General features: G+C 42.0%; 1 protein-coding gene across 9 annotated transcripts in view; it reads left to right on the forward strand.

Annotated features, from left to right (window-relative positions):
• jcada (junctional cadherin 5 associated a) overlaps window positions 1–24,875 on the forward strand; it is a 322,416-nt gene that overhangs the window by 190,976 nt on the left and 106,565 nt on the right. For 7 of the 9 annotated variants that reach the window (XM_073054753.1, XM_073054752.1, XM_073054758.1 and 4 more), the window contains one exon: window positions 8,024–12,371. In XM_073054753.1, coding sequence (XP_072910854.1) covers window positions 8,024–8,058 — 35 coding nt within the window. In that variant the 3' untranslated portion in view covers window positions 8,059–12,371. Of the gene's footprint in view, window positions 1–8,023; window positions 12,372–24,875 lie in introns of those variants that run through there. The other 2 variants (XR_012100038.1, XR_012100039.1) reach the window with 1 other exon arrangement.

Below are 24,875 nucleotides of genomic sequence, written 5' to 3' on the forward strand. Positions count from 1 at the left end.
AGAACATTTGCACTTTCTAGAGAACATTGAATATTTCTGTGCCAGGATGTCAAGTGGAATCCCTGTACACCAGCTCAGCTTCAGAGTGCTGTGCCTGATGTTTCAACATTCATTATTTTGGAATAACAGCTTGTTATGTGCCGTAAGGTACTTTAGGTTCAAAGTTTGTGCCTCAAAGTTCAGCCGGTGACATTGATGGTAATTTCACTTTATTTGGCATGAAACATAGCATGCGCATGACTAAGCATTCATCAAATCCTCATTGGTTGGGAGATTAATTGGATGCTCTATGTTTTCCCAGTGTGGATGGGTATTAGGAGAATTTGTGGGAGGGATAGTGAACGGGAATACAGGAGAAATGTCAGATGGGTGTTTGTTGGTTGGTGTTAGGCTAGTGGGCTGAAGGGCCCATTTCTGTGCTGTATAACTCTGTAATGGAGCCTAAGGTGAAGAGTTTGTGATAGACAGGACATTTTTACTCTATCTCTTATCTCTAAAGGGCAGGAGCCCAGATATTCCAGTGCTTGCCATTTCAACTTCTGTTCCTTTTAAAACTTCCTGAAGTTGCTGCTAGCTGCCTTAAATTTTTGTTTAGCTTCTTCATAATATGTGACGTGGGAACTCAAGCTTGCAATATTTGTTATCCTACAACAGAACGTGGTGTCATTCCGTGTGTATCCAGTAGAGGGCAGCTGATTATGGAGTTACCACAGCTTTGGAAACCAAATCACAGGGAAGCTGCAAGCGGGACTTCTGCGGGCAGCACTGATGTGGCACACAAAGAGCAAAGCAGTGAACTTCCAAAGGATGTCGTTTCTCTCAACATCACATTGTACTCAATTCCACATTCCGCAATGCGACCCTCGTCCTAACCTTGAGGCAATGACTCATGGTGGGCTTGGGATGGGATTCTGTGAGACCTTCTCAGTGACATCTGTGTGTTTAGCAACAGTCTCCCCACTCATAGTTAGAAATAATAATCAGACTGGTTCTCAAACAGATTGCATGCACGCCCATTTAATATTAAATAAAACAAATAGACTGATGACTCATATCCTTCTGAATATGAGTCAATAACAACAATTACATTAAAACAGGCTGGGAAATGAGAGCTTTTCCTTACACTGGAGGAACAAAGCATACTGCAAATAGACGAAACCTTAATCGCAATGCAAATGATCAAATCATGATTTATTTCAGATGAAGAACTTACTCCCAAAATGTTTGCAATTCAATTTCTGGTCCTCTTTCCAGCATGTAGTCCCAGTTCATCTCCAAAGCTGTGTTGGTTGTTAACACAAGCGAAGCATTTCCCTGTATGTTTTGATGTGCATGTGATAAATAAACCTGAATCTGAATGCCAGAGGCTAGTAGATTCTATTAATCTGTTCTACGACCCCACTGTGTAGGGCAGCAGTGCCTGGTGTCTCCACAGAGCCACGTTCAACCAGTATATCCTGGACGGAATCTCCAGTCTAGCATTTCTGTCGTACAATATAGAATAATTTTCTGTAATATGAGGCCGATGGTTAAAGGTGCTGAAGTGATGAAGGTGGCATCTTTTGGATGAAACCTTCAGTCACAAACTTTTTTCCCACTCAGATATGCCACAACAATTTAACGATAGTAAGTACTCATGGCTTCCTGTCTAACATCCTTCCTATGACCTAGATTGTCAAAGACAAAGGGCATTATCCTCCCAGGAAACAGTTGCTCATGCATATGAGATTCATGTTGGGATAGAGGAAACAGCGGTGTTTATTCCTTGCTACCCTGCCTTTTTCCAGGCTCATGACCCCCGTGCTCCATGGTGGCCTCCCCATTTCCCAATCAGCTCCTGATGCTCTGTAAAGAACTCATTGCTTTTCCCTGCCACTGGTCTTTATAGAAGTTTATAAACTTGTGAGAGGCATTGATAGATGGCGAGTACAGTTATCCCCAGAGTCAAAATGTCTACCACTAGAGGTCATGCATTTAGAGTGAGCAGGGCAAAGTTCAAAGGAGACGTAAGGCAGGATTTCTTTACGTGGAGTGTTGGGTTGCTGGTATGCATTGCTAGTAGTAATGATGGAGGCAGATATTACAGAGGCATTTAAAAGTTTCTCAGTTAGGTACATGAATATGCAGAGAATGGAGGGATCTGGGCCTTGTGCACACAGAAGGGATTAGAGCAACACACACAAAAAGCTGGAGGAACTCAGCAGGCCAGACAGCATCTATGGAAAAGCCTGAAATGTCGACTGTCTACTGTTTTCCATTGATACTGCTTGGCCTGCTGAGTTCCTCCAGTGTTTCATGTGTGTTGCTTGGACTTCCAGCATCTGCGGATTCTCTCTTGTTTGAGAAGCAATTAGATGTGATTATCATGATTAGTTCAGCCCAACATTGTGAACCAAAGGGCTTGTTCCTGCGTTCTGTGATCTCACCTGCTGAACTGATATTCCACCCCGACCTGAGCATTACCCTCAATGTAGATGGCATACCAGTTAGCGTAACACTTTATAGTACCAGTGTCAAGGGTTCAATTCCCGCCACCCTCTCTGAGGAGTTTGTACATTCTTCCCATCACCATGTGAGTATTTTCTGGTTGTGCCGGTTTCCTATGACATTCCAAAAGACGTACCAGTTAGTAAGAAGTTGGCATGCCATGTTGGTGCTGGAAGCATGGTGACACTTGCAGTCCCAGACTGTATTGATCATTGACACAAATTAAACATTTCACTGTGTTTCAATGTGCATGTGACAAGTAAAACTAATCTTTATTCTCCAAATCTTTAACTCTTCTCCCTCTACCTATCCCTCTTCTCCCCAAAAGCCACACTACTCTGTTCAAGAAGGCAGTTCATCACCACCTTCTCGAGGGCAAGTAGGGATGTATATAAATACTGGCTTAGCTGTGACGCCCACATCCCGTAAATAAAAGAACTGTCGCTATACTTGTGACATCGTGAATCAAGCAGGAAAACTAGTGCTGGTGGATGAAGATTCTCTGTAGTGGACCCCAGATTTGAAGGTGCAAATGAATGGAGTCATACAACATCGAAATGGGCCCTTTAGCCCAATTCATCCATGCTAACAAGATTCCCTTCTTCATTTGTCCTGTCTGCTTGCATTTCCTTCTAAACCTTTCCTATCCAGGTACCAGTCCAAGTACCTTTTAAATGTTGTTAATATACCTGTCTCAGCTGCCTCCTCTGGCAGCTCATTCCATACACTGTACTAAACACCCTCTGGGTGAAAACGTTGCCCCTCAGGTGCCCAAAACATTTCTTCACCACCCCTTCTCTCTCTGTGACACTATTTGCAAGGAACCATGTACTCTGTCCTCCAGTTTTACAACACTACTCAGGGCTTACCATTGACAGTAACTGTTCAACTGTGATTTGTCTTCCCAAATTGCAAAACCTTGCACTTATCCAATTTAACTTCCCACTTAACCAGCAAATCAAGAATCTCCTGTAATTTTTGCTAACCTTCTTCACTGCCCACTGTTTCACCTATTTTAGTGTCATATGCAAACTTGCCCACCCTGTACATTCTCATCCAAGCCATTGATAATAGATAACAAATAACAATGGGCCTAACGCCGACCCCTGAAGCACACATGAGTCATGGGTCTCCAGTCTGAAACCCAGCCTTCTACCCTCTGCTTCCTACTGTCAAGTCAATATGTATCCAATTAGCTAGATCTCCCTAGGTTCCAGGTTCATTGTCTGCCAGATAACACTGGAACAATGCACCAGAGATCATAATCAAAATCAGGTTTAATATCACTGGCAAATGTCATGAAATTTGTTAACGTACGGGCAGCAGAAAAATGATATAGGAGAAAAATAAGTAAATCAATTACAGTAAGTATAGATATATGTATTAAATAGTTAACTTAAAAATAGTGCAAAGCAGAAATAACAAAGTGAGGTAACGTTCAAGGGTTCAATGTCCATTTAGGAATTGGATGGCAGAGGGGGAGAAGCTGTTCCTGAATCACTGAGTGTGTGCCTTCAGGCTTCTGTACCTCCTACCTGATGGTAACAAAGAGAAGAGGACATGTCCTGGGTGATGGGGGTCCTTTCTGAGACACCACTCCTTGAAGATGCCTTGGATACTACAGAGGCTAGTATCCAAGATGGAGCTGACTAATTCTGTAGCTTTCAATCCTGGGCAGTAGCCCATCCACAGCCCCTCCCCCATACCAGACAGTGATGCAGCCTGTCTGACAACTCGTCACAGTACATTTGTAGAGGTCTTTAAGTTTCTTGGGTGACAAACCAAATTCCCTCAAACTCCAAATGAAATATAGCCACTGTCTTGCCTTTTTTAAAAATTGCATTGATATGTTTAGACTAGTTTAGATCCTCAGAGATCTTGACACTCAGGAACTTGAACTTGCTCAGTCTCTCCACTTCTGATCCCTCTGTGAGGATGGGTTTGTCATCCCTCCTCCAACCCTCTCTGAAGTCCACAATCAGCTCTTTGGTCTTAGTGAAATTGAGAGCAAGGTTTTTATGTGACACCACTCAACCAGCTGGTATATCACGCTCCTGTACGCCCTCTCATCTCCATTTGGGATTCTACAACAGTGGTTGGATCATCAGCAAATTTATAGATGGCATTTGAGCTATGCCTCGCCACAGTAGAGAGTAGAGCTGTGGGCTAAGCACACACCCCTGAGGTGTTGATGATGATGTATTATCGTCTACCAGCCAATGTTGGGGTACCTGGGGACAAAGCTAGCCCAGCAGGAAAAGATCACAGACAAACTCAATGCACAACAATTGGGCAAACATGGAGGCAATGGACACACAATTTTCTATTTGCCTGGCATTGAAGACCAAGCCACTCAACATACAAAGCATCTGAACTTTTCAATATACCTTCTGATGTGGATGAAGCAGACAAGATTGTTACAGATGATCTAATACTGACTATTATAATAATGAATCAGAATGGCTTGTTACCATGCTATGTGTAAATAAATAAGATCAAATAAATAAACAGTGCAAGAAAAAAGGAATAATTAGGCAGTGTTTGTGGATTCATGAGCTGTTCAGAAATCCACTGGCAGAGGGGAAGAAGCTGTTCCTGAATCATTGAGTGTGGACCTTCAGGCTTCTCTGCCTTCTCCCTGATGGTAGTAACGAGAAGGGAACATGTTGTGGGTGGTGAGATCCGTAGTGATAGATGCTGTTTTCTTCAGGCAATGCCTCTTGAACATGTCCTTGATGGTGGGGAGGTTTGTGCCCATAACGGAGCTGGCTGAGTTTACAACCCTCTGCCGCCTCCTGTTTTCCTCTGCGTTAGAGCGTCTATACCAGGATGTTGATTATAAAGAGCAACAGTTTCTTTGAGCCATTGGTTTGTGTGCTCCAAGGGAATGCCATTTTGTTTGGCTGCATTTACATGTATGATTGAGTGATAATTAAATTTGAACTTTAAGGATTATGTCATGTCAGTGAGGTGTAGCAGCATTCACACTAAGATCCTGGGTGGCAGTCCGAGACAAGTCACAGACTAAAGATGACTTAATTCACTTTGAGCTTCTTCTCTCTTGTATATTAGTCCACATGCTCTGCCAATGGATCTTTTGGGAATCCACAGAGAGCGCACTCCACCTTGAGGTTTTGAAAGGCACTAAAGAGAAGCCAGTCATTCTCCAGACTTGTCCTGGTGTTTTCTTCCCATCCCTTGAATGTCCTGGTATTACCCCGACCCTGGTTTTAATCATAACAACACACCAGTCATTGATAGAAACTGGAAACTGATTCATTAGTAAGTTTCTTGAGCTATATTAGACAGTTTTCATAACACAGCCATCTTAAAGCATGCCTTAGCAGAGTATTTTATCCTCAATATGTGTGTAATTACAAATAATACTGATTAGATCCATGATTTTAAGCTATCCAAATGATCTCATTGGGCCCAATCATGCAAGACGCATGCCAAAATCGCAAACCTGTATCTCATTAGTTCAAAACAGTTACAAAGTTATTTTCCTTATGTTTTTATTTCAATTCTTGGCTTTCCCTTGGTACACAAGGGCAAAGGAAGTTTCCCCGAGCAAAACAGCTGTTTGATTTCTAAGCTGAAGTCACCCACCTTATCACCACAGGCCCCAAAGTATTACCAGGATGCATCTTCACTCGTGATTGTTTTGCGCAGCGAGGTCGCTCACCCAAAGCAGTGCATGTTATTAAACTGAGCTCTGGTGCATGTCCAGGAGGTCTCCAGCGTGTCGGAGCATGAATGCTACAACTGGAGCAAGTTCAGTCCATTACACGCACTGACCGAAACAGAGACAGGCAACACAGACAGAGGGTTCGAGCACTGATCCTGTCTAAAAAATGCTGATCTCATATCTTACCATATATTCTTTCACAAACGGAGGCCATTTGCCTATCAAGCCCATTCAACTCTCAGACAAGGTCACCAAATCTTTCCCACTCTTATGTTCCAGTGACCGTTTCTCACTCACTTATCCATCAACTCCACCCGGAATCTATTATCACCCTTCTGGGGGGTAATTACCCAATTTGTTTTTCATCCCTTGGGGTGTGGGAGAAAACCAGGTAACCTTTGGAAAGACCAGATGAGATCTATCCCAGAGTGCTATGGTAGACAATGGAGGAGCTTACGGGAGCTCTGACAGATTTTTGCATCTTTGTTGGCCGCTGGTGAAGTACTAGAGGACTAACGTTCTTTTGTGTACTTATTTAAGAGAAGGAATAAGCCTGGTAACGGTAGACTTTCATTGGTGGTGGGGAAATCATTGGAGAAAATTCTAAGGAACAGGATTTATGTACATTTGGAAAGACAGTGACTGATTACGGATGGTGAGCATGGATTTGTGAGGGGGAAATCCTGTCTCACTAAGTTGATTGAGTTTTTTTGAGAAGGTTAACAAGAAGATTCATGAGGGTAAGAAATAGATGGTGTCAATCTGGAATTTAGACAAGATCCCCCTTGGTAGGTTGGTCTGAAAGGTTGACTTATGTGGGGTCAAAGGCAAATTGGTTAATTGGATCTAAAATTGGCTTGTTGATGGGAGGTAGAGGACAGTGGGCATTGCTGTTTGTGATTATATATCAATGACTTGGATGTGAATGTAGGAGGAATGATTAGTAAGTTTGCAGACAACATGAAGGTGGATGGACTTGAAGATGATGAGGAAGATTGTCTGAAGCTCTGGCAAGATAGTTGGATATAACATGGCAGATGGTCATGGCCACTGAGTGTCTTTCTATTGATTTAACCCGTAGCCTCCAGGGTTAATAAGCCCAGAACAGCAGAAGAGCACAAATAAACACTCAGTGGCCACTTTATTAGGTACACGAAGTATGCAATAAAGTGACCAATGAATATATACAGTACACAGACTAAAAGAGACATAGAAAGAGCAGGTAGTCAAAATATTTTGCTCATAGTAGGGATACTAAAAAGAAGAGGGCATAGTTTCAAAATGAGAGGTAGGAAATTTAAATGAGATCTTAGTGATAGTTTATTTTTGCATTGAGAGTTGATATCTGCAAAACACCGTTGAAATCCAAATACCATAGTATTTAGGAAGCATTCAAACAGACACTTCATAGGCAAGGTGAAGAAGGATATGGATCTAATGCAAGAAAGTAGCTTTGCTGTTGATGTGCTAAAAGGAATGGCGAGTGATTTCTGAGCTGTACATCTCTTTGACTCTATAAACCAGTAAGAGAAAGTTCAAATGACTGATGCTGCTTACTGATCCTTAAGTTGTTTAAGGAAGTGTAATATGCAGGCTTGGGTAGAAGGAGCAAGTTCTGTACAGCCACTACAGGTCAGGATCGAACCTCGATCACAGGGCTACCTGATGCGCCACTGTGCCACTTAATGCCATTTTGCATTTATGCAACTGCCCATCCTGCTTTTCAAAATGCTTTAGCACATTAGGTTACACATGCCGAGTTGTTAGCAGATCTGCAGCTGTAAGAATTTTGTGTGAAGCAGATGCTTGTGCAGTTTTCTTAAGTCTCACTTGCTTCCTGTTTTCCAGATGCATATGATCCCAGCAAGGTCGAGACCGTGTGAAAAAGGAGCGCACAAGAGCAAGGAGCTGTCAGGACAACATTGTGGATTTTACACTGTCGTTCACAAGTCTGCCTTTCATCAATTGCAAACATCTGGAACACCTTCCACAACTATGTTTATATTAACAAATACATTGATAAAATGCTGTGTCACTGCCAGGAAGAAATTGACTGTAAACTTTCTCTTCAATATCACAACCCAGCACATAGACACACAGTATAAATCCACCGATAACTTGGCACATGACCCACCTGCTCTGAGTCCAGCAGGCGGATGCAGGAGGTGACGAGAGGCCACGTTGGTTCAGTAAGAGGTGATCTACTGAAGTTGTGGTTGAGGCAGAATGAAGGCTCCCAAATGTGTGATGCCTGATCTGGAAATGCTAACACTGGACACCTGAAACGAAGGAAGAAGCTTCCCACCAATTACCTGAAGAGCACAAGTTTTTTAAAAAAATCCAGTCTTCTACTTTGAGGTTCCACGAACTGGACTTTATATCAAAACTCAGCAATATTACACTCAAAGTATTGTGTTGGATTTGCTTTCTCTCTGGTAGAGGCATTTGAACGTGCACGAATCTGCATTTAGTTTTTTCTGATTATTTGAAAGAAATGAACCTTTCCATCTACTGGAACTCTGAACCTGGATTTGTAATATTGGTCTAGTTAAGAATGGACTTGTTATTAATGTGTTTAAGACAGATCCAAGTTTCTGCAGAGCATTAGAAGATTAGACTTCAAGTACATGCCTGGACAGCTGCAGGCAGTATACAGGTGAAAGGAGAGTGTGTATGAAAGTTACAGGGATTTGGGATCTATAATTCAGAAAGCATTCAGCAATGTTAGGTCTGCTATCTGATCTTCTTTGGATAACAGAGTTCATTTGTTCATCATTTATTTTCCAAAGCTAGATATGTTGCACTAGCCGCAGTTATTACTGGATTCCATGGTCCCACTAGTGGGGACAAGTTCTAACCCTGCACTCCACTGTGCCTGGGATCGCTCTTGGATGGTGGGAATGAGGGAGGACACAGTGTCCCAGTAATGGAAACTCATGAATGGCAGTTAGAAATGAAACAGTTGGCGCAAAGTTACAGCTGAGTTAGAGACAAAGGAATACAGCACATGGTGAGCAATTACAGTTTGAATTCATTCGTACAGGGCATTAAAGATCAGTCACTTCCTGCAGCAACACTTGGCAAAGCTGTTCACATAGCATTCTTCAATAGCACTGTTCTGTCTGCAGTTGGGAAATGACAAGTAGATGGAACACCCTCCCCCAGTCTCACTCCAATCTCCTGTCTTCACTGCCAGTCCTATGAGACTCCCGATTTCCACTCACCGGAAATTCAAATGTCCAGCTCTCACCCGTTTTTCATTCTCCAATATGCAATTCACACTGGAACTCATGGGCATAGGTAGACACTGATCATTGCCTATTAACTAGTTCAGAAGGTCGGTGTGGACGAGCTGGCCGAAGGACATACCTTCATCCCGTATTCTCCATGATCTTCACTCTAACTGAAGGTCAGTACTTATCTTGCAGAATTTGCATTAGAGTTTTAGGCACGCAAATTAATACCGGTCATTAATCAGGAAATTAACTAGCATAACAGAAATGATGTGCTCATTTACATTTTGTAAAGTATATACTCCTGCTCAATGTTAATTTAAATATTTCTGACCTGCAGTGATTGTCTGCCTACTGGGAACTTTACAATTGGTGCACCCAAAGTTTTGTAAGCACCAATTGTTCGGTGCTGATCTCAACAGTAAACTTTACAGTGATGGATGATTCGGTGCGAATCTCACATCAACCGCTGTCATCCATCATCATTACACAGCTGAGATTGGATATCCAGCCTTTTCATTGCAGGAAATAATGAGCAATACAGAATGTGGTATTACTCAGATCATTCAATCCAATCTTGAAGATTGCTGATCTTAATGTAGCTGAGAAATGCTATAAAATCACTTGACAACACCACCTTGCAATTCTATAGCACTTTTAACATTCATTGGGCTATATTGGCTTTAAACGTAAGGTGAATATAATACGTGAAGGTCTTGCTAGTGCCTTTCTGAATTACTATACATTAATGAAGAAATGGCCTCAAAGATTTTGCTTTATATAAAATGTGTATATTTATTTTAATGTATACAGTATTATTAGATTAGAACTAACAACAGGATTATTAAATATCTTGTATTTTGATTATTGGGAAGAATCAAAAGACACAGGCCATTGAGTGTTAAGCAATGTGAGTATTTGATGTCATACTGAGTTTTCTTTCCTATTCACGGAAATGATGTGGTAGAGGGCTCGGTAGGGGACCCTCTCCATACCGACAAGAACTATGAGCTATGGAGCCTTTTCTTTTTAAGCTACAGATTCATCAGCCTCCCCTCACCCTCAGCATAGTGAGAAACTGCCAATGAATGCCGGCCTTTCTTGCAAAGGTCACATCCTAAGAAAGAACAAAAGTAATGTTAAATTCTATAATGTCGACATAAAATTCAGCCAATGATCCCTGTGTTTGCACGTAATTTACTTACCAGAGCGGATTTTATAAAAGCTGCCGGGGAGTGAGTGCAAAGGGAATTGCCTTGTCCCTAGATCATGCCAATGAACCAGATCTTGTAATCCTGTTTTTTTTAATGGAAAAGCACAAATAAATAGTGTTTACATTCTGACAGAGTGCCACCAAGTATACGTATATAAAATCTTGATATTGGATATTTATCAGTCAGTTATCTGTAACGAAAGGGCACAAAGTCCTCTTAACATTTCCATAGGATCAACCTTACAGTAATCTAAGCTTCTACCAATCACAAAACGCAATTAATTCTAATGCAGATGCCTGCTTCCTCTAGACAACATATTTGTTATTTTTCTGACATTTAAAGAAATAACACTTCTGAAAGAAACAATTTATGTTATACGTTTAATCTTTAAATGTCATGCCAGTCTGAGGTCAGCTTTTCTTTCTGAGCATATGGCTCACAGGCACTCTAAAGTTAATCAAAATTGACAGCAAGGCAAGTAGGCTTACAGGTGACTTAATATATAGAGAGAAATTGTATAGTTTAATGCATATCTTTGTATATAGTATGTATATTGGAAGCATATGAAGTGATGGTCAATAGTAGTTGAATTATATCCAATGACAAAAAGACTTCCAAAATAAAAGTTGATATAGATTCCTTGTACTCTGATTGGTTGTCTCAGGTCCCAGATTCCATTTCAGGGAAGTCACTTTCACAGGAATCCAGGAGTGAACCTATAGATGGATCTAGATAATTATTTATTTACTAGAAAAACTTATAAAGTGAAATTAATGGACCAGTTTCCTGTTCATCAAAGGCCAGTGTATTCACAGATTATAGTTTCGCCGTGCTGGTGCTAATCCACTTTAGGAAGTGTTGCACTTAATCGAACACACTTTAAACTTTATATATGAGTATATATTCTCGTTAACTGAGAGCGTGTTAATGCTCTCAATTTATCATCTCAAATTGCACCTCACACCACCACACTGATAATCTGGAGGTAAATCAACCCTATCTTATATAGCAAAAAATGCTGTACAGGCGCACTTAAACTATAAAGAGATAAAATATGCAATTGTGCCACAGATTTTGTTTACTATAATTGGAATGGACAAATATAATCATCTCTATACTTTGCTAGGATCCAAGTGACAATACTGGGATTGAAATACTAGCTTGTGCAAAACTTCAGATTGTTATACAGAATGCCAAATACAATGTAGGAGCGAAACCGGAAATGTATGTTTCATAGAATATTCCTCTTCTCTCCTCAAATGAAATTCAGCTACACGTTATCCGTGGCATGGGTCTGAAAGAGGAGCTGGATTATTGTCATTGCTTCCGGTGATACTATTTCCATAGCAAGGATTAGGTCTTCTTATGAATGCTTCATGGAGATGATGTTGATATTAGTAGACAAGTGGCCTAAAGAAACTAAACTGCAGTGTTTGTGTTGAGTAGAAGATGCATACAAGTGTCTCAGACAAACTCACAAGTGTCACATATCTTAGAAGCTTTTCCATTATTTTTTTGAAAATAAAAGCAGTTATTTTATTTTTTAAACCAAGGTATGTATTTGTATAGAAGCCAAGATCTGTGGAGGAAAGCAAGAGGGAATTTGCTTGTTTTCCCCCAAAATCTGAGATTAACTTCTATTTATCAGCTCAGTGTAAATACTAATTCACAGGCTACAATGTATCTTCACTGATGTATATTATTCTAGGTTATCCCTAAATAAAATATATGCATGAAACTTCTTTTAAATACCTCTTTTGTCGTATGTTATCCAATTTCTTCCTGTTTTTTTTTGTTTGAAAGCATACATTTTCCTCTGTTCATTCAATGGCTGAGCCTGACGAAGGGTCTCAGCCCGAAACGTCGACAGTGCTTCTCCCTATAGACGCTGCCTGGCCTGCTGCGTTCCACCAGCATTTTGTGTGTGTTGCAATGGCTGAGCCACCTGGTTGTTCAAGCTTGGAGTTGCAAGTTCAAATCTCAGCCTTCCCTTCTTCTATCGATTAAAAGAAGCAAGTTTGATAATGCATAGAGGGAAAAAAAGGAGACGCCCAAGACCTTCACTGACAATGCTGTGCTCTGGAGGACATAAGATAATGTCACTATAAGCATGGATAAATAAAATCAACTGACAATCAGCAAGATCAGCCGACATTATGGACTATCTTTTAACATAAAGAACTCTCCAAACTTGCATCTAAGGAAAAATTCCAGACGGCAATTGGCACTGGCTCAGCAGAGGTGAGCTGAGGTTCATGTGAAGAGGTAGGTTTTGAGAAATGGATTCAAGGAGGCAAGGTTTAAGCGATACATTTCAGGGTTTACAGTATGACCATGAGCTTGAGTCAAACCATGAATGTAAGATCATGACAAGTATTCCATAAATCTGCAACACTGTGGGTACTGTAAAAGCAAGCACTCAGGTGTGATTATCATGTTAAGCATCTTGATTTGTCTTTTGAGTTGAAATACAAACGATGGCACAAGCTTCAGTACTAAGATTCGGATCTATTAGTACACCTTGCGCATCAATCTGAAATTGATAAAGAACAGTAATGATGAAGTACAATAAGGATTGCATGCTCTAGACATTGCATTGTATCTGCTTTTCCCATCACAAAATGAAACACCTTGCAACATGCTGCCAGATTACCAAACACAGTGGGATGCCTGAGGCCACCAGGCTTTTATAGCAGTGAGTCAATTTGCATCTCATATCACCAGAAAGAAAGCTACGAACGCAAACAGCCTGCCATAGAACCATCAACACAAAAAGCACAGTATTCCAATAACCTTGAACCAATATTAACTCCAACAAAGAACAAGGAGAAACTCAGCATTTTGTGTATAGCCTCCATCAGGTTGGAGGCTACCCAGCCGGTATATAAGGTGTTGTTCTTCCAACCTGAGTTTGGATCCATATTATATACCAGCTGGGTAGCCTCCAACCTGATGGCATGAACATTGACTTCTCTAACTTCCGTTAATGCCCCTCCTCCCCTTCTTACCCCATCCCTGACATATTTAGTTGTTTTTTTTCTCTCTCTCTGCCCATCACTGCCTGTTCTCCATCTCCCTCTGTGCTCCCACCCTCCCCCTTTCTTTCTCCCTAGGCCTCCCGTCCCATGATCCTTTCCCTTCACCAGCTCTGTATCACTTTCGCCAATCACCTTTCCAGCTCTTAGCTTCATCCCACCCCCTCCGGTCTTCTCCTATCATTTTGCATTTCCCCCTCCCCCCACTACTTTCAAATCTCTTACTATCTTTCCTTTCAGTTAGTCCTGACGGAGGGTCTCGGCCCGAAACGTCAACGGTGCTTCTCCTTATGGATGCTGCCTGGCCTGCTGTGTTCCACCAGCATTTTGTGTGTGTTGTTTGAATTTCCAGCATCTGTAGATTTCCTCGTGTTTGCATTTTGTGTATGTTGCTTTAATTCTAATGAAAGTCGGCAAAGCAACCCATTATAGTCAGCCATATTAGCATTAGAAGATAAAGAAATTACATTTATCCAATACATTTCACAACCATCTGCGTACTTTTGAAATGTGTAACTAGCCATCTTGTTCACATCAGGATCCCATAAACAGTAATGACTTAATGACCTAATTATCTATTTTAATGACTTCGTCCAGGATGTGAGGGGACCTCCTATGCCCTTCTTCAATTAGTGAGATGACCTGTTTTTACTGAGAGTGCAACAGGTCTCATTAGAGATTTCATGATTAACATGGCATTATGTGCTCAGACCTTCTAACTTGGGGGCAACTGATGTTCCACAAAACAAAAAAAAAGCTGCAGATGTGGAAATCTGAAATAAAAAAGGAAATACTGGAAAAGTGAGGCAGCGTCTGCAGGGACAGAAACAGAACTAAAGTTTCAGGTCAGTTCTAATGAGTGTTCATCAATTTCAGGTCAATTCAAGTCAAGTCAAGTCACTTTTTATTGTCATTTCGACCATAACTGCTGGTACAGTACACAGTAAAAAGGAGACAATGTTTTTTCAGGACCATGGTGTTACATGACACAGTACAAAAATTAGACTGAACTACGTAAAAAGCAACACAGAAAAAAACTACCCAGGACTACATAAAGTGCACAAAACAGTGCAGGCATTACAATAAATAGTAAACAGGACAATAGGGCAGTAAGGGGTCAGTTCAGACTCTGGGTATTCAGGAGTCTGATAGCTTGGGGGAAGAAACTGTTACATAGTCTGGTCATGAGAGCCCGAATGCTTCGGTGCCTTTTCCCAGACGGCAGGAGGGAGAAGAGTTTGTATGAGGGGTGCGTGGGGTCCTTCATAATGCTGTTTCCTTTGCGGATGCAGCATGTAGTGTAAATATCCGTAATGGTGGGAAGAGAGACCCCAATGATCTTCTCAGTTTAAAGTGTCTTCAGAAATGCATCCTGATCTGCTGAACATTTCTAACTTTTCCAGGTTTTATTTATTCAGTGGTACAGGGCCGTAACAGCCCTTCCTACCCAACGAGCCGACACCACTCGATTACACCCATGTGACCAATTAATCTACTAACCCATCCACCTTTAGAATGTAGGAGGAAACTGGAGCAATCGGACGAAACCAAGGCGGTGAGAACGTACAACCCCCTTACAGACAGTGGCAGAATTGAACCTGTGTTACTGGCACTGTAACAGCATTACACTAAATGCCACACCAACCTGCCACCTGTATATAAGAGAGTTGCAGGTAGACAGAGAGAAACAAACTTTGTGCCTTTAAATTAATTTTTGATTAATTTTCCTTCTCAAGTATAAGTTCAGGGATATGTCCCGGAGCAACAAAGCTATTTAGCATCCACACACCATTGATTCAAAGTTCGGTTCCCACAGTTATCAAATGTCATATATATCAAGTATGTTTCACTACAATAAAACGGTCTGAATGAAGAAATCATGTAGACATATTTTTGCGATATAGGCATGAAACAGACTTGACAAAGACAATATTTAGGATTAGTCAGCCTTTATGATTTGCAGTCAATGCCATCCCACGGTTCTATGTGAAATGTTCACAGCTGTTCTTTGTAGCAGCAGTGTCTTGTCAAAAATAAATACAGTATGTCATGGAAAGGATAGAGAGCACTTGGGCAAATCAGAAACAGAAACCTTGTACTTTAAATGCAAGGGTTGTATATGAGCGATTAGATGCCTGAGGTCAGACTGTGAGTTTGTATGTCTTTAGATGAACTTCTAAAAGTTTATTCAGATTGGAATACTCACCATTTATCTAATTCAAGAATACTCATTATTTATGTTTTCTTACTGACATCGGATTCCAAAACAAATGAGCTCCATTATACTTTGAATCGGAGTCATACAGAGCAGAGACAGACTATTTGGCTGAGCTCCCATGCTGGAAGACACGTCCTCCCAAACAATCCCTTTAGTCCCATATCATTCGATCTTTCCTATCTAGGTACCTGTCCAAATATCTTAATTGTACCTACATCTGCAAGTTACTGGATAGAGTGGAGGTCCAGGATATTTCCATTAGTTGGACAGTCTAGGATCTGAAGGCATGGGCTCAGAATAAAGGGATGTTGCTCTAAACCTGAAATGAGAAGGAATTTCTTCAGCCACGAGTAGTGGATCTGTGGAACTCATTGCCACAGAGAGGTGGGAGGATGAGGTTACTGTATTTTTATAAGGCAGCGATGAATAGGTTCTTGATTGATAAGGGGGTTGAAGGTTGTAGTGAGAGGGCAGGAGAAATGAATTGAGAAAAAAATTCACCATGATTGAATGCAGAACAGTCTTGATGGATGGACTAATCTAATTCTGTGCCTATATTTCATCTTCCACTTGTCGTCTGTTCCAAAAACCCACTTCCTTCTGTTTCGAAAACTTGTCTCTCAGATCCCCTTTAAATCTTTCCCCTCTCACATTAAATCTATTCCCTCCAGTTTTAGACTCGCCTGCCCTGGGAAATCCATCTTATCTATGTGCCTCACAATTTCATAAACCTCCATATAATAACCCTTCAGCCTACTTTGCTCCAGAGGAAACTCTCCCAGCAGCATCCCTTTGAATTTCTTCTGCATCCTCTCCAGCGTAGCCTCATCTTTTCTATAGAATGGCGACCAGAAATGCTCACAAGATTCAAGTTGTTTAATGTCATTTCCAGCACACAAGCGTAAAAGGGAATGAAGTAAATGGTAATCTGGATCCGATGCAGCGTAGAAAAACGCACCAAGATACAGAACACAATAAATAAATAAATATAAATATATAAAATAGCTTATTTACATACACGATTATTACGTTAAGTATAGGAGGGTCTGTGCAAAAGATGACTCTGACAGGAAATGATAAAGCATTGGTGGTGGGCTGGGTTTGTGGGTGGGGGTGTCATTCAGCCTGACTGATTGGGGACAGTAATTGATTTTATGTCTGGTGGATGCTCTGCAGCCTTTTCCTTGATGGGAGTGGAACAAACAGTCCATGAGCAGGGTGGGAGGGTTCCTCATGATAACGCTGGCCTTTGTCCGGCACCTTTTGTTTAAATATAAAGAGGATCTGCAGAGTTAGTTTGTCGCACAGTGTGTGATGGTTAACTGGGATGGGCTGCTAGAGGAAGTGGGAAGAGGTAAATACAATTAAAATATTTAAGAGGCATTGGGACAAGAGTTGGATAGGAAGGGAGTGAAGCAATGTGGTCCTAATGCAGACAAATAGGAGTAATGCAGATAGATATCACTCTCACAAAATAATAGTGGAACGCAGCAGACCAGGCAGCATCTATAGGGAGAAGCACAATTGACATTTCGGGCCGAGACCCCCGTTGTCTGTCCTGATGAAGGGTCTCGGCCCGAAACGGTGACTGTACTTCTCCCTATAGGTGCTGCCTGGCCTGCTGCATTCTGCCAGAATTTTGTGTGTGTTGCTTGAATTTCCAGCGTCTGCAGATTTCCTCGTGTTTGCGTTTGCGGATATCACGCTCAACTGTTCCTGCATTGTGCAAGTCTGATTCTGTGAGTACCGCCTTGATACATTGATGAAACTGTAACTGAGAGGATTAATCTCTGGTCCATTCCTCCTGATGTACTCAGGAAAACAGGAGCAAACAGAAACTGCTCAATGCTGCTGAAGCTCCCCAATTCATTAGTGCTCATAGTGTTGCTTTGAATCGGAGTCATACAGAGCAGAGACAGACTATTTGGCTGAGCTCCCATGCTGGAAGACACGTCCTCCCAAACAATCCCTTTAGTCCCATATCATTCGATCTTTCCTATCTAGGTACCTGTCCAAATATCTTAATTGTACCTACATCTGCAAGTTACTGGATAGAGTGGAGGTCCAGGATATTTCCATTAGTTGGACAGTCTAGGATCTGAAGGCATGGGCTCAGAATAAAGGGATGTTGCTCTAAACCTGAAATGAGAAGGAATTTCTTCAGCCACGAGTAGTGGATCTGTGGAACTCATTGCCACAGAGAGGTGGGAGGATGAGGTTACTGTATTTTTATAAGGCAGCGATGAATAGGTTCTTGATTGATAAGGGGGTTGAAGGTTGTAGTGAGAGGGCAGGAGAAATGAATTGAGAAAAAAATTCACCATGATTGAATGCAGAACAGTCTTGATGGATGGACTAATCTAATTCTGTGCCTATATTTCATCTTCCACTTGTCGTCTGTTCCAAAAACCCACTTCCTTCTGTTTCGAAAACTTGTCTCTCAGATCCCCTTTAAATCTTTCCCCTCTCACATTAAATCTATTCCCTCCAGTTTTAGACTCGCCTGCCCTGGGAAATCCATCTTATCTATGTGCCTCACAATTTCATAAACCTCCATATAATAACCCTTCAGCCTACTTTGCTCCAGAGGAAACTCTCCCAGCAGCATCCCTTTGAATTTCTTCTGCATCCTCTCCAGCGTAGCCTCATCTTTTCTATAGAATGGCGACCAGAAATGCTCACAAGATTCAAGTTGTTTAATGTCATTTCCAGCACACAAGCGTAAAAGGGAATGAAGTAAATGGTAATCTGGATCCGATGCAGCGTAGAAAAACGCACCAAGATACAGAACACAATAAATAAATAAATATAAATATATAAAATAGCTTATTTACATACACGATTATTACGTTAAGTATAGGAGGGTCTGTGCAAAAGATGACTCTGACAGGAAATGATAAAGCATTGGTGGTGGGCTGGGTTTGTGGGTGGGGGTGTCATTCAGCCTGACTGATTGGGGACAGTAATTGATTTTATGTCTGGTGGATGCTCTGCAGCCTTTTCCTTGATGGGAGTGGAACAAACAGTCCATGAGCAGGGTGGGAGGGTTCCTCATGATAACGCTGGCCTTTGTCCGGCACCTTTTGTTTAAATATAAAGAGGATCTGCAGAGTTAGTTTGTCGCACAGTGTGTGATGGTTAACTGGGATGGGCTGCTAGAGGAAGTGGGAAGAGGTAAATACAATTAAAATATTTAAGAGGCATTGGGACAAGAGTTGGATAGGAAGGGAGTGAAGCAATGTGGTCCTAATGCAGACAAATAGGAGTAATGCAGATAGATATCACTCTCACAAAATAATAGTGGAACGCAGCAGACCAGGCAGCATCTATAGGGAGAAGCACAATTGACATTTCGGGCCGAGACCCCCGTTGTCTGTCCTGATGAAGGGTCTCGGCCCGAAACGGTGACTGTACTTCTCCCTATAGGTGCTGCCTGGCCTGCTGCATTCTGCCAGAATTTTGTGTGTGTTGCTTGAATTTCCAGCGTCTGCAGATTTCCTCGTGTTTGCGTTTGCGGATATCACGCTCAACTGTTCCTGCATTGTGCAAGTCTGATTCTGTGAGTACCGCCTTGATACATTGATGAAACTGTAACTGAGAGGATTAATCTCTGGTCCATTCCTCCTGATGTACTCAGGAAAACAGGAGCAAACAGAAACTGCTCAATGCTGCTGAAGCTCCCCAATTCATTAGTGCTCATAGTGTTGCTAAACTGTAAGACCATGATCACAGGAGCAAATTAGGCTATTTGTTCCATTACGTCTGTACCATCATTTGATCATGACTGATTTATTTTCCCTGTCAGCCCCATTCTCCTGCCTTCTCCCCATAAGCTCCCCAACATTTTTATGCAATAAAGCAAGGCGTCCATGGACCCCATGTAGGGAACCCCTGGTCTAGATGTTCTAGATGTCCCACTCTGCCTCCTGCCAGTCAGTCAAGCCTCTCTCCATGTTAGTGTCTTTCCAGTAATGCTAAATCTCAGGTTGGTCTAAATGTTATTTATCAATATTAGCTTCATATTTGTTACTGAGACTTAATCAGTCAGTCTCATTCTTGAGAGTTCCAATTGCCCTGGGCTCCCCGTTAGTGCAAAGAATTTGGGTATATCTAAAGCCAGCATCGACTGAATGGCTGAATGCCATCCTTCTGTGCCATAACTCCAGTGGTTTGAAAGAGTGCTTCCAAATAGCCTTGGTTCCATGTCTCTTTGTTCCAGTTTTTCTGCACGTATTGGACATCTTAAATAACACCACATAATCTTCTGTTTAAATTCACTCCATTAGAAATATAGGCCCAGACTGATAAATACCATTGATACTATTCAAACTAATAAAAATGTTGACAATTGTTTTAAAATTTAATGGGTGTATTTGGTGAAGAAATACTGGTTTCGTGCACCTCTGAATTTTATGGGGGAAAACACAAAAGACTCCTTATCCTGGAGAGAGAGTGTAAGCACTGACTCAAACCACATGATGATGAACAGCTGTGGGGAGGGCGTGAGGAGCCTGTGTGGATTACCATACACTCAGAGTTCACATGGAAAATCTTATTTGGAAAAGCGAAGGCAAAGCAAAAAAAAAAAATTGAGACTCAGCATTTTGCCACTCAGCTGGATCAGAGAAAGTTCATTTTAACTCGCTCTGGAAATCCAGTTTGATGTATGTGTCTGCATGGTTGTACACATAATTTACAAGAGAAAAAGTAATCATGGTAATGCCACAACTTTAAATTCTTTCAGTCAGCGGGATCCCATTTCGAACTGTTTCTGTATCCCAGAGGCACTGGAGGAATTTAACCGCACAAACTCTGGCACATATGTACATCATTTTATCTTATGCAAGCTACTTTATGGTATCAAGATGTTCTGTGTTTATATTCGAGAGTATCAATTTGCACTTCTTTTTCACCAACACACCCCAAAACATAAACACTAGCATCAGTATATACAGACAAACGTCAACTTGTTAAACCAACGGGTATGTCGGAGACATAAGAGAGTTGGAACTCGGAGTAACTAACAGTCTGCTGGAGAAACGCAGCGAGCGGAGCAGTATCTGTGGGGGTGAGGAACTGTCAATATTTTGAGTCCAAAGGTGGGTAGGGGCTAGGTAGCTTGATCCACCTACCCCCCCACACACAGACAACCCCACCATGCTCAACCTGCCTGCCACCTTCCACTTTTCCCCTGACCCCTGTCTCACCACCCCCCCATCCACTTTATACTGGCCATCTCTGCTCTCCACTGGTAGTCCTGATGCGGAGTTTTAACCCATAATGTTGTCAATTTCCTCCGTCCCTCACCCTTCACAGATGGTCTTAACAACTCTGTAGTAGATACAGCTGGGATGCATTAGGGAATGGCGTAAAGACCATTCCTCCTGAGAGAACGGTGAGTCCCATGGTGTCATCTTGATGTGACAACAATCCAGCGGTTTCATAGCCTTCTGCTCTTCCTCTTCAAACAGATCAGAATTGCTTGGAACTTTTGAAATTTTAACATTTATTCTAACAATATAAGTTCAGCAGTATTGCACTATATAAGAAGTGTGTAGGAGACAGGGGCCCCATAAATTTAAGTGGAATGTGGGAGAGGGTCAAAAACTTTAACAAGAATATGAGACATAGAGGGTCAATCAGTTTACAAAGAATGTGCGAGGCCCACTCCCAACCATTCTGTGATTTTTATTAGGGCTAAGCAGACACGTTCATAGAGAGTCATAGAGCAATGCAGCATGGGTACAGGACCTTTGGCCCCACCAGTTCATGCTGACCGTGGTGCCCACCCAGCTAGTCCAAATTCCCTGCATTCAGCCCAATCCTTCGAAGCCCTTCCCCTCCATGTATCTATCCAAATGTTTCTTGTCTGTCTCAACCACTTCCTCTGGCAGCTCAGTTCATATACTCACTGCCCTCTGCAGGAAAAAGTTGCCCCTCTTTCCTCTCTCATCCTAAGCCCATGCCCTCTAGGTGTGGACTCCCCCACCCTGGGAAAAAACTGTTACCGTCCAGCAAATCCATGACTGTCATAAATTTTAAACACTTCTATTACATTGCCCCTTATTTCCCCTCAATTCCAGTGAATATAGACCTAGCCCGGCCAACCTTCTCCTACAACTCAGACTCTCTAGTCCGGGCAACATAATGGGTATACTTAATGCTAAGGTTGATAGGTTCTTGATTAGTCAGAGCATCAAAGGTCCTGGAGAGAAGGCAGAAGAATAGGTTTGAGAGGGAAAATAAATCAGCCATGATTGAATGGCAGAGCAGATTCAATGGGCCAAAGAGCCTAATTCTGCCCCTATCACCTACTACTCGTTACACCACTGGCATTTAGGACAGCAATGAAGGTCCTCCATCTCTGTCTGTAGAGAAGTATTCATCACTGCTGTTTCCATAACAATTATTATTTGACCAGTCAGGATTGCGAGCCCGGAGCTGAACCCCTGAACCTGAGGCCTAGTGGATCACTCTTAGCTTGGCCTCTACCCTTTGACTTGTTTGACATGGATGGCCCTACCAAGAGACAAAACACAAGGCCCTGACTACAGCCAAGATAGCTCTCTGGGTCATTGTGGTACGCAAGCCTCCAAGCCCTACAACAAGGTTGTGGTCCTCTTATACAACCGCAACATAATAGCCATAAGACCATAAGGCATAGGAGCAGAATTAGGCCATTCAGCCCATCGAGTCCACTCCGTCATTTCATCATGGCTGATCCCAGATCCTGTTCAACCCCATACACCTGTCCTCTCACCATATCTCTTGATGCTCCGACCGATCAGGAATCTATCAACTTCCACTTTGAATATACCCACAGACTTGGCCTCCACCACAGTCTGTGGCAGAACATTCCCCGGATTCACCACTCTTTGGAAAAAAAAATTCCTCCTTACTTCTGTTCTAAAAGGTCGTCCCTCAATTTTGAGGCTGTGCCCTCTAGTTCAGGATACCCCCACCAGAGGAAACATCCTCTCCACATCCACCCTATCCAGTCTTTTCAACACTCAGTAGGTTTCAATGAGATCTCCCGTGTTCTTCTAAATTCCAGTGAGTACAGGCCCAAAGCTGCCAAACACTTCTCATATGTTAACCCCTTCATTCACGGAATCATCCTTGTGAACCTCCTCTGGACTCTCTCCAATGACATCACATCCTTTCTGAGATAAGGGCCCAAAACTGTTGACAATACTCTAGGTGTGGCCTGACTAGTGTCTTATAAAGCCTCAGCACTATCTCTGTGTTTTTATATTCTAGTTATATTCTAGTCCCCTTGAAATAAATGCCAACATTGCATTTGCCTTCTTTACCACAGACTCAACCTGTAAATTAACCTTCTGGGAGTCTTGCATGAGGACTCCTAAAGGCTGATTTATACTTGTGCATCACATCTACGCCATTGGTAACACGTACCCTACGCCGTGCCTATGCTGTACCCTATGCTGTAGGGTGATGTGCAACTCTCCAGAAAACTCACTCATGTGTCGCAGCAACGCAGACCACAACAACTGTGATTGGTCCACTTGGTAGCATTGCACTTCCTCCTATGCACTTGCGGTTGCTTCTTCTCCGCCATGTCTGTACACCAGTGTGAAATAGATGAACCAAATCATCAAATCTACTTGCCGACGTGTGAACAGGTTTGAAATGCATTTCCTCGTCCATGTCTCTCACCAAGAAACTCAACACAGTAGCATAGAAACCCCACTGCCAACTAGCGTTTTGGCGCACACCAACGCATGCTTGCTGCGGTGTAGAGCGACGCAGGAGCGAAAATCAAGGCTGCAGCATAATCCATAAGCACAAGTATAAAACAGCCTTCAGTCCCCCTGCACCTCCAATGTTTGAATTTTCTTCCCATTTAGGTAATAGTCTGCACTATCATTCCTTTTACCAAAATGCATTATCATACATTTCCCAAGACTGAATTCTATCTGCCAATTTTTTGCCCGTTCTTCCAATTTATCTATGTCCTGCTGCAATCGTTTTGCTTCCTCAGCACTACCTACCCCTCCACCTATCTTTGTATCATCCGCAAACTTTGCCACAAAGCCATCAATTCCATTATTTAAATCATTGATAAACGTTGTGAAAAGTAGCAGTCCCAGTACTGACCCCTGAGAACCACCACTAGTCAATGGCAGCCAATCAGAAAAAGGCCCCTTTTATTCCCACTCACTGCCTCCTGCCTGTCAGCCATTCCTCTATTCATGCCAGTATCTTTCCTGTAACATCATAGGATTTTATCTTGTTAAGCAGCTTCAGGTGAGGCACCTTTTCAAATGTCTTCTGAAATTAAGTAAATGACATCTACTACCTCTCCTTTGTCTACACTGCTTGTACTTCCTCGAAGAATTCTAACAGATTTATCAGAGAAGATTTTTCTTTACAGAAACCATGCTGACTGATTTATTTTATCATTAGTTTCCAAGTACCCCAAACCTCATTCTTAATAATAGACTCCAACACTTTCTCAACCACTGAGGTCAGGCTAACTGGCCTATAATTTCCTTTCTTTTGTCTTCCGCCTTTCTTAAAGAGTGGAGTGATATTTGCAATTTTCCAGTCTTCCAGGACCATGCCAGAATCAAATGATTCTTGAAAGATCATCACCAATGCATCTGTTATCTCTTCAACAACCTCTGTCAGGATGCTGGGATGTAGTCTATCTGGTCCGGGTGACTTATCCACCTTAAGACCTTTCAGTCTGCCTAGCACTTTTTCTTTTGTAATAGCAACGGCACTCACTCCTGATCCCTGACACTCACGGACCTCTGGCATACAGCTCGTGCCTTCCACAGTAAAGACTGAAGCAAAGAACTTATTAAGTTCATCTGCCATTTCTTTGCTCCCCATTACTACCGCACCAGCATCATTTGCCAGTGGTCCAATATCAACTCTCACCTCCCTTTTATTCTGTATATAACTGAAAAAAAAAAACACTTAGTTTCCTGCATTATATTATCGGCTAGTTTGCCCTCATATTTCATCTTTTCC

This window comes from Hemitrygon akajei, chromosome 8, assembly GCF_048418815.1.
Source record: "Hemitrygon akajei chromosome 8, sHemAka1.3, whole genome shotgun sequence".
Taxonomy (NCBI): Eukaryota; Metazoa; Chordata; class Chondrichthyes; order Myliobatiformes; family Dasyatidae; genus Hemitrygon; species Hemitrygon akajei.